Source organism: Pinus tabuliformis, chromosome 5_2 (assembly GCF_031772625.1).
Source record: "Pinus tabuliformis cultivar Carrire ecotype Pingquan chromosome 5_2, CPIR1, whole genome shotgun sequence".
Lineage (NCBI taxonomy): Eukaryota > Viridiplantae > Streptophyta > Pinopsida > Pinales > Pinaceae > Pinus > Pinus tabuliformis.
This window is the reverse complement of record NC_142306.1, coordinates 634,700,187-634,711,797: the sequence shown is the minus strand read 5'-3', so window position 1 is coordinate 634,711,797 and position 11,611 is coordinate 634,700,187. Positions and strand designations below refer to the sequence as shown.

At 36.6% G+C, this 11,611-nt stretch overlaps 1 protein-coding gene across 1 annotated transcript; it reads right to left on the bottom strand.

Annotated features, from left to right (window-relative positions):
* Positions 1-1,365: 1,365 nt before the first annotated feature.
* On the bottom strand, positions 1,366-2,265 carry LOC149160646 (F-box only protein 6-like). Its single transcript, XM_089434669.1, has one exon. The coding sequence runs from the start codon at positions 2,263-2,265 to the stop codon at positions 1,366-1,368; it is 900 nt and encodes a 299-aa protein (XP_089290795.1).
* Between the last annotated feature and the right edge of the window lie 9,346 nt (positions 2,266-11,611).

Sequence of the window (11,611 nt, the reverse complement as noted above, 5' to 3'; positions counted from 1 at the left end):
CGGACTTGAATACACATAAGCAATGTACACTTATGTGTGTTTTTAATGATGACTAAAAAATGAAGGAAGGACTTCAACTCTCCACCCAATTGTAAGCCAACCACATTGCAATCTTTCTTGCAGCTAATTACCCTCAGCTAGATCCAAAGTATGAGGGGATCCATATTAATGGAAATTCAAATTTGAGGCTTAATCCTATAACTAGAAGTACGAGTCCACAATTTTGTTAGTTTATCAACTTCTCTGCAATAGTAAGTACAAAAGTGACTCACCAACCGAATGCAATAATAGAGAAATTGTCTATAATCGTATCAGGAGAGATTGAAGGGACAAAAGTGGAATTGATGTCCAAGAAATCTTGCCAGGAAAAATTGTTGCATTCTTCAAATTCATCTAACCCCACAAACGAAGATCCCAACAAATTGTTGTCTTTATATAAGATAACATGAATGGTAAGTGAAATAACAACCTCACTATAGGCACAACACAGTACTAGCCTGCAAACTAACGAACATAGGGTGCACTATCAAAGTCAATTTTGAAATAATTTGTCTTAAACTATTTTTGTCTCAATTATAATGTTGTCTTAAAATATTTGTCTCTAATTATTTGTCTTAAATATAAAGTTGTCTTAAAATATTTTTCTCTTAAACTATTTTGTCTTAAAATCTCTGTGTCTCAAACTTTTTGTCTTAAATTTAAAGTTGTCTTAAAATATTTTTGTCTTAAACTATTTCTGTCTTAAATATAAAATTTTCTTAAAATATATTTGTCTCAATTAAGACAAAAGATTTATTGTCTTGAAAAAATGTCTTAAAAGTACCCTTCTTGTAGTAGTGTCAATATTTTGAAATAGTTAAACAAAATTACATTGAAGACATCAACAATAAATAACTGTAGTAAGATTGGACTAACTTGAGGTGAACTAGGACAAGAAATATGACCAGATGTTCAAATAACATTATTAACATTATTATATAATTTTGTCTCACTAATATTATTATCTAAAATGATTTTAATAGATAAAATTACTGAATATATTTAAAATGCTTAAACTAATTAAAAAAAAATATATTTTTTATTTATTTATTCAACTTTCCTATCTGGTCTGGGCTCAAAGACAAATATAATTGGACCAGGTCGAGCTGTAAGATCCTCGCCTTCAGCCACTGGACATCTAGGAAGCCATGTCCATATATTGTCAGATAAATTATAAACAACTAACTCATTACACCGCGGACACCCATATCTGATGTACACCATATCCATCACTCCTTGAAAATTGAACTGGAGACATCGACACTCATTGATAGCAGCCTTTCTCTGAAAATGTTCCACCATAGATTGTGGCATCCTTGCAATCTCTCAGACCCCTCGCTCATCTGGCTGATCCAATTGGGGATTCTCTATTACAGATATAATAACACCACCCAAATTGCGAATGCATGAAGCTACAAGCACTCGTGACCCACAAGTGAACACAGCGTTGAACGGCATGAGAAAGAAGTTCCCGTTTTTTATGTTGAAACCCGCGATGCCCAACCTCGCAAGATTTGTGTCCGTAACTTTAAAATACAGCAGGCTGTTTGTGTCCCCAGAAACAGCAGGCTTTTCAAGTTCGAAAATGTGTGGTCGGAAGTTCTGTGGCAACTGTCCTGCTATACTCCACGATTTCAAATTTGAATCATAAATTTCTATTCTCGACTCGACTATCGCTATCACTTTATAAGTGTCTTCATTATCCCCTGCCACGATGTTGGTGACCCAAATAACACCATCGTTCACTCCCGGAAGTTGTAACGACGCCCTTGTAAGAGGATTGCAGTCAGCATACGATATTACGTAAGTGCCTGCCTGAGGATGTAAGATGGACACCAAGAAAAGGCCTGCGACCGATCCCCGGACGTCATAATTTTGCGTCAAGAAGGCAAACGAAATTGTTTTACAGGTCTTTGTGAAGAAGCAGTAAGCCGTACAATCCAATACGTGTAAGTCATGCTGCCATACAAGCCACGGTTTCTTGTTCGGAGGTGACGTAACCCAATCATTAGATATGAATTCTGTAGATGAATGGAGGGCATTCCACTCTTTGCAGACGCCGCAATATCGACATAACTTGTCCACTGGAAGCCATGACAACGACTTCTCCTTGAGATCGTTGGGCAATTGGGACCACCACATTGAGCGCTCCTCCGTATCTTCCCTTTCACCTTCAATTCTCAATGAACAGCACTCCCGCGGCTGTTCTCTACTTTCTGTTTCCATTTTAAAGAAGAACACTCATGCGGATTATTTGCGCAACAGCTCCGTGCCTGTGAAAGGGAACAGAGAGTGAGCGGGTGGCTTATGGCTCTGATTTTACAATCTATGGATTTATATGTACGGGTGGTCATCATAAGTTTTAGCCGACCTTCCATTTTCCGACCTAAATTTGCCGTTGTTTACGAATTACTTAATTTATATGATTTCAGTATCGCTCTAAAGAGTATGGTGATCGATAAAGTGAACAACTTCATGTTGGAAGCTCGATTGTCTACGCAAATTTCGAGATAGGTATTAGAGGAGTGAATTCCCTAATCTTAGAAAACTATTAGCATTTAGCATAACATTCTGGCCATTATAAAGCCCATTATGACGAGAGACAACCCTATAGTGGGGTTTGGAGCTGGCCATTATAAAGCCCATTATGACGAGAGACAACCCTATAGTGGGGTTTGGAGGTATGAAATGTGGTATGATTTGGTTTAACAAAAATGTTTAAACAAGGCTAATTGGATAAGATTTTTTTATTTTTTATTTTATATATATATATTATATACACAGCAGAATTCAATTTTGGGTGGTTATAATTACGTTGTACATTAATTAGTTCATGAGAGCTATAATTTTAGGCAATTCTTTAGATAAGGATAAGGAGCCATTTATCTCTGAGTATCCATTTGATGTAAGTATTCATTGTCCAATATTTTGTTTGAGCTATTTTAGGAGGTGAATATGAAAAGTCATTTTTTATTTATTTTTCTTGAAGAAGAATGGACTTCTACGACTTCATGCTAATTTTAGAGAAGTTATTGAGTAAGTTGTGGCTCTAAGAAAAAAAATTCATATTTAGTAAAAGGAGTTGAGCTCAAACCAGTTGTTTTTTTTTCCATTTTTAAAGTGTGAGTTGAAAGTGTTTCGAGCAATACACAATTAGGGCAATTCTCCATGATGTGATAAGAGAAGGCATATTAATATGCTAATTCTTGGAAGGTATAGGTGCAATATAATTCCTTTAGTGTTTTTTCCATGAATTCATAAGATGATTGAGATGCCATAAAGACACTACAATTTTAACTATTAACCAAGACTAAACTCCACACTAACCAACTATCCTACTACAAAAGGCTATAAAGTCTTCAACTACATCGCCTTCTTCTAGAATGACATGTTCAATAAAAGAATATATCAAAAATTTATTATCATGAATGACTTCAAACACTAATATTAATTATATATATTTAAATCTTATTGATATTTGATATTTTATAGTTCAAAAAATATATTTCCAAGTCTTAAATGTTAAATTATAACTCTACTTTGTTGCTAATAGATTTATATTTTATTAGTGGAGAACATTCTAAACAATACATAAGTCATTGTAATTCATTAAAAGTAATATGGATGTTATGATAAAAATACAAAATCATCATTTTCCATAATTTCCTTACAAGATAATAATTTCCTTTAACTTCTTTGAATATATATATCAAAAAATTATTTTTTGGTGATATACTTACATTATATATTTTAGCATATGCCCCACTAGGGAAATATTCTCTTTGTTGAGGGACTTGCATTCTATTTTCTTGTTGTATACCGCTTTGGGGTAATAAGTATTGGAAATATACAAATCTTATCAAAAAAATAATTCAATTTCATTGAAAATTTAAACACTTGAAAAGGTCTTTAGTTAAAAGTTATTATGTTGTACATAAGTAAATAACATGTATTTATCTCTTTAGTAGAGCTGCATAATTTTGAAGGGAGATAAAGAAATTATTTTAGATAATCCAACTCAATAAAATTGTATAATTTATATCAACTTATGTATCAAAACGTGAAAATCTCACTAACAAGTTTTTTTATTTTTAAAGATATACTTCCAACCAGTTTTTATTCTAGATTCGACAAACCAAAGGTTCTCAAGGATGGAATAGCACGTCACATATATGAGTCGTACAATGAATCTCTTGTTGACTACTGTAGCAAACAAGTTTGGAAATGGAGAATATGGAGGTTCCAACTTAGAGGTCATATTAGAAGAAAAGTAGAGGGATCGTGAATCACCAAAGAGGAATTCTAAGAAGTAGATCGAAAATGAACTACCTAGTTTGAGTCTTGTGAACCATTCATAATCCTTGTCCAAGATGGAAGTGAAAGGTCGACATCAAGCTATATTAAAGTGATATTAACACTATGAAATTAAATCATAAGTTCCAAACATGTAGAGGTACCTTTTAGTATTCACCACATAGCGAAGGAACAAAAATTTTGATTTTCTTGAGGACCATATCCTGACTTGGTGGGAAAGCAACACAAAAACCCTAAGGAAGGAGAGGGTTTTGGAGGATTTCAAAACTCTCATAAAGTACCAATTTGTAATATCCCTCCATTCAAGAACTACGTTGTTAGTTAGAATGAGTTACGTAACAAAAATGGAGAGAAAGTCATGAATAATATCATAATAATCATGTAAATATTTATTAATGCATAAATAAATAGGATACAGGCACTTGGAAATGATATATTTAGAAAGGAGAATCTTGTCGAATAAAATCTCATTGATAAATAATATTTGACATTTATTTCATGATAAGTAATCTAGAATAAAATTCTATATAAGCTTAATGGGTGGGAGATAAATATCCATTAAGTTGATTAGCTGAAGAAAGATTTTAATCTTGGAAAAAAAAGCATAAAATCCTCACGTGAGAAAAAGGCGAGCTTTTATGGGAAAATCTTAGGGAAGTGGATAAAATGATCCACAACAGTGGGATGCTGCTGATGGAAACCTTATCATGAAAGAAGGGAATTAAATCTCCATTGAAGGGATCAACAAGGAATTGTTGATTTCTTAGAGGCAAGAAATCCTCAGCATAGGGGTGAACTGGAGAAGTACAGTTCAAGGTTGGGAGGTGAAATGTGTGAAGTTCCCAAGTGCAATTCTATCAATGATGTGGAATGGATTATTCTGTAATGTTAAATTATTTCATTTATTTTATTTCACTTCGTAATACTTTCTTATGTGACTGCACTTTTGGTATAGTACTAAGCGTGTTCTTCATGGAGAAGATACCCATGATCTGTCCTCATGTACAGACTCAAGATGGGGGCCCACAAGAGCCTAGGATGCCTCGCTGGGGCAGCTATGACAGAGAGGAGGAGGAGGGGCAGTCAAATGGGTGTTTCGACCCGAGTTTTTTACACAGTGGGATCAAATACCCCTCTACATTGACGGTTACCCTTATATCAAGATGAACTATCATGGGGATCCTAACTTGCCACTTCTGCCCGGGCGAGCATGGGAACTAGATGGTAAGTGTTAAGTTGCTATATTTTATGGTGCATTTTATATTTCTGTCACATGCATGTGGTACTTAGTGTGAAACATGTTGTATGCAAACATAGCACTAGTAAAGTTGGCAGGATATGCACGACGAGCTGCAGCACTTGGGGCCTTAGAGCAATGGACATTATCATCACAGTAGGGTCTAGAGGATACTGCGCTGCTTACTGATTTGCATCGTAGGTTTGATGTACTCTTGACGAGGGTTTTAGAGCATGGATGGCACGACTTAGAGGATTGGTACATAGATGAGTGCATCGTTATTCCGTCAGAGTGGTGAGGTATTGTGCGACGTGTGGCAATGGCAGGTTAGGCAGTACGTGATCTACATGCAGGTGGAGCAGATCCTTTTTCGTGTGATCTGTTAGATAGTGACTAGAGGTAGGAACATGTGGGTCCCTTTGATTGTGGTTTTCTGTAACATGTTATTCACATATAGGATGTATTTAGAGCTATGCTTCTAAATGATTTTATGGTACATAATATGATTATTCATCTTATATGAAGATGATGGTTCACCATTTGTGTGGTTATCTTTTGTGGTATGCATGTGATAAATGCCAATCTAGAATGTTGTTGGAAATGGTATCTACATAGTGATTTTGGGCTCTAGGCACATGAATAAAAGTAATGGTTTCAAATTCACGTACCAATAGCTTCACTCATAGATATTTTATAAATATGACTTGGTTATGTACATGATACACACTATTCAATTGCATGACAAGTAGCAAGGAATCTAGATGAACATGAAGGTGAAGGATGCGATGGGTAAGGGCGCCGACTAACAAACCTATCGCTGCATCATATTCGTCCTGATGATTGGTGGCAGATCCAATGCACACACCATATGAAAGGACTAACATATGCAAGGGGGTAAAAATGGTCTAGGTTGTCGAGTCTAGATTCTGGGAGAAGCGACTTGCACCGTTAGCATGACCGATATATGGTTGGGTTGATGGATCCATCTGAAAGGTGCAAAAGACAAAAAATGAGATGATGCAATATACCTAACAACATGGCAGAAATAAAGATAGGAAAATCAAAGGGATGTGTTGTGAGCAACATTTCTGGAGGTAGAGTGCATTAGGAAAATTAGGAAGGAGATGGCCTTCAAAATCCTTTTGAAGAAATACCCCCCTTACTCAAGTGTAGGGGTAATCAAGGGTAAACATAGCTTCCATGGCGTCCTCATCGGGCTAGGAGATAGGTGGATGGGAGGAATACTGACTACATGATGCGGTGGCATTACTTGGTGCATCAACTTGAGGAATAGGGTTCACATGCACATTGTCTTGGAGGGTCTATTGATGTTGAGACCTGTGATTCTGTCAAAAAGGTTTTGATAGAAATGCGCATAGCAACCCTAGGAAGGTTTGCCGATGAGGAACTCAAGGATGATGATAGGTAAAGAATGGGGTCTGTGATGTCTATCATCTTGACATTGAGGGAAGGGATCACAATAGAGGGTCCAAAGTTTCCCTGTTCTGGTTGCATGGCGGTACAAGAATCCATAGGTAGAGGAGCAGAGGCTCTAGTACGAGTGGCCTCGTATTCACGAATCGCCCCAAGACAATTGCAAAACTTATCAAGAAGAGGGATAGAATGGGAATAGTGACCATGAAGATCACAAAGGGAACAATGGTGGTTTGTACGAAGCGTTTTGAGTTTCTTATGTGGGACCATTATGCTAACATGGCCTTCTGGAATATTCAACACTTTATACCATTAGTTACATTCTTTTCCCAACAATATCAAATCTTTCACTCTTCACTAAAGTATCAACCTTTAGTAGTTCAACTTATCTTTGATTTTAATATAACATATATAGCAATATATATATGTTATTGTTCCAACATCCCCTTCAAGAAATCATTTTATGTTTTTATTTCCAGTGTTATGGATTTGGGAATATTTGTCTTAACCCTAAGTGTAAGACCTAAATTAAGTCCTACAACTTATTCATATCTTATAGAGGCAGATTGGCCCATAGGCTGCAGTATTTGAACTTATGTTCTGATACCATTTGTAACATACCTCTTCGACACCCCATTAAATTTCAGCAACTACTGGCAGATACCTCCTAGCCACAGCATTAAAGGCAACATATTATGTTCCTTTACTAATTTTAGCTTGTAATAAATTTAGATGTAATGGTTGTCACATGCACTCATATACAACTATCTCATAAAACATTGTCTTTCTCTCCCGCACAACTTTTATTTCTTTCTTGATGGATATTGATCTCCAATCCATCCAACTTATGAAGGAATAAAATCTAGAAGCTTTATCATGAAAGAATTATCCTTTCCCATTCACCAATGGGATTTGGAAAGAATCTCATCTCTTGATGTCTCGCTTTTCCAAGTGATTAATTAATCAATAATGTATTTACTTGTTATATTACACATCATAACTAGCTTTTCTCAGCTTAGGTTTTTAAAGTTTGACACACAAGGGAGGGGTGTTACATTTTGGATCCCTGTGTTTCCTTAAGAGCCCTCCAACTGCGGCTAGATTCCTTAGATGACTGTAAGGAGGAATCCCCTTTCAGAAAGGGACATACAGTTTGAAGGTGTCTAGCTTGTTCGTAATTCCTCCATCAAAAATTTGTATTTTCATAATCTAGGGGTTGGGAATACACAATGCCCATCCACTTGAGCTCTATTTTATCTCGTAGACCTTCATTGAGATCTACCTAAGCACATATGCAAATAAAAGTGAAAATGTCTTTCAAAAGTCTTTCCCCGTCTACTTTGATGAATCTTCCAATAAAATTGCCCACTTTTTCTATGAGATATGGATGGGTAAAGTGAATGGGAAAACTAGGAATCTTACCCATAGTGGAGTAGTCATTGACGACATAGTGAGAGGATTGAAGTTGGGAAACCATGACTTCACTGGAAGACCAACTCATCCCCAAAACCATAGGCCTTGGACAATGATTTCTTGCTTATCCTCAAGGCATTTGAAGATCACCACAAAAAAGACTTTGAGCAAAATATCAATTCTAGGTTATGAGTTCAATTTTGATAGATCCAGTCCATGAGGGAAGATGACCAGGGCCAAAAAATGTTGAAACAACATATGATTGCTTGATTGAGATACTATGCCACCCTCAAGTTGATGCCAACCTCTATTAGTTTGAGGCTAGGAGTGGGCAGAGAGTTCCCATCCACAAAGCCCAAGCCTGAATGATCCTTAAAATTGAGAGATAGGACCAGGCTTGAGGGCTTCTTGACCTGGTGGTAGAAGGAGCCCCCTCTACCCTGGATCCCCCTTTCAGATCTACAACAAGGGAGATTAAAGCCTCATTTTGATGCCATAGTTGCTTAAAAGGAATTCCTCTTGTAGCATCCTGCCTTTGTAGATAAGCCTTGAAAGCACAACTGGAGTTCTTATACGTTCCTAGAGTTTGGTAGCAAGCACGACTACCAAGTTAGTTGTTGACATATTGATACAGATAATCCCTTATGAGAGAGGTTTTACAAATATTATGAAAACGGGTGGTTATGAATTTGAAAATCCATGCTTTACTAGTTTTTTCCACGGGAAGTGAGGGACAAGTTCATGCCTACCCTATTCGTCACGGTGAAACATTTTGACAAACATATCCCAAATGACCCAAGTGCTTCCCACTTAGCTCATTTAGTTGTTTCTTAAAACACTGTGCGAGAAACCAAAGAACATGCAGATTTGGGAAGTAACTCGCTAGATTGGATAACTACATTGTAGTAGCTCCCATACCCTGAGCGACCAACTCAATCCAATGCTTTGGGCCATGGTACAGACCATTGATCTTTCAAAAAATTATTTGATGAATTTCCATTTCAGGACATAAAAGACAATGGCCACCAATGCCCATATTCCACTGCACGATATTGATCAACCTTGGTGCCACTACCAACAATCTAGCCAGAGGTGGTGATACCAAACCCAATGCTTTGAAAACTAGAAACCTCTAAGCTCCTCTCAGTTTCCTTAGGGTGGCCCACATGAGATTGTGGTGCCACAGGTTCCAATGCCTTCTCCTTCTTGGCGTCCTACTTATGGTTATCTCGGAAGCCCTTGTGATTCAAGGCATCATCGATTGTGGTGCCATGGGTTCCAATGTCTTCTCCTTCTTGGCGTCCTACTTATGGTCATCTGGGAAGCCCTTGTGATTCAAGCCACCACCATGCACTTACCCCTTTACCTTGATATGATTCAAACTCAAAACAACTACAAATATGTGATTCTCATAAAACATTGAAATCTCTTCCCATGTGAACCTAAGTCATCAACCACACTCTTGAAAAAACCTTAAAGTGAATTGAACCTAGGTAGAAATATCACCATAGTCATCTAATTAGTGATGAGGAGATTTTCAATAATATTAAAATACCCATAAAAGAATAAATTAATTTTTCACATGAAATTTGAACAAAGAGATTATTAATTCTGCCCTGCCTGTTAAAATATTTTCAATTAGCTCAAATTGCAAAAACTTAAACAAACTAACTAAACAAACTCATGGGTTTCTCGAATCAGTACTCAACTTTCATTCAGGGACTTCAAAGCTTCATTGCTATGATAATTCATTCAACCTGTTCACGTCCATTCATAGCTTTGAGCTTGCCTCCTCCTCTGCTATCCATGGATTTTCATTTTTCAGGATTTGGCTACAATTACATCATTAAACCCTTGGCATCAGGTTTTCTACAAGGTATATTTTCCTCTAATATCGAGGTTTTACCAGGCTTTTGAAGCTGGAGAGGTTACAAAGAGACCAAAAAATTAGTAGGTTTAATAATAAGTCGTAATTCCGAATAGCTAAGCTCGAGGCCTCATATAGTTTGAAATATCTAGTGAAACGTGGTCCTATGGGATGGGGGCAGTAGCAACGGGCGCTGTTAGTAATAATACTCATCACAATAATAACAATCATAATGCCGAGATATATTCGTTAGTGGAATTTCATGGACATGGCATTCGGTGCATGGGAAAAAATTCCTCAAGTATGGGAAGCACATCGTTGACTATAGGGTAGAAACTGGTTAACATAATTCTCATCACCTAAGCCCCCAACTAGTGACAGTTTCTCCAAGGGAGAAAAATTTCGAGCCCATCCACATCTGTTAGGGTTCAATATGTAGTTACATACCTTTCTGAATTCAATATCAGTTAATTTTAAGTTGTTTTTTTGTTTAATAAACTTTGTTGCCACATTATTCATATTGCATTTTTTGTTGAAATATTGTTGGTTTTTTGGTTGTTTTTTTAATGTATTCCCTCTCTATTTTTTTAATTAAAATGAAAATCACCATGAAGGTGATGCACGTAGAGCATAAATATAATAGTCTTCCATAACCAGGTCCCCTATTTCATTAAACATTAGAGACCAAAATAGATGACTTAGCATACGCATATGGCCTTCCTACAATCACTTAGATTTACAAAAAACTCTTTAACAGGTTCTATGATTTGGATTCAAAATTTCAACTCCAACAAACAGAAAGGTCGCATTATCATTGTAGATATCCTATGGATCATTTAAATTTCTACATCTATATTAGATGCCTTGCTTTCAATGAAAGTAGGCATTAGTAGTGTATGTAAATTTGGCTACCTATTATCTGGAATGAAATTCGCTATAATGAGTGGTTTCCTTATAGAGAGGGTTTTAAGATGAATGGAGAAAGAGGCACATCAAGGGCCACTGTTCAAAGCCCAATTTGAAGGAGAGATCTTGGAATAGAGATTTGATCCCAAGATCAAGATATTTCATCTACCTCTTTGGTGGGCTCCAGTATTGCAGCAATGATGCTGCAACTCCTGGGACTGCCTTCTTTACTTTTATCAACCCGGTTGTTCGTAACAAACTTGGAAGAAATGGTGTTGTATGCAAAAGTACTAGCTCTTACTATAGGCTGTCACTTGATCAGCTGGCACAAGTTCACTAAGAGCTCAAGCCAACTTCTATGAGTTCTCAGAAGAAGCTTTTAATCGTGATGGAAGAAAGCT

Coding starts and splice junctions, on each gene's coding strand:
- LOC149160646 (XM_089434669.1), bottom strand. CDS start 2,265: ATGGAAACAGAAAGTAGAGAACAGCCGCGGGAGTGCTGTTCATTGAGA.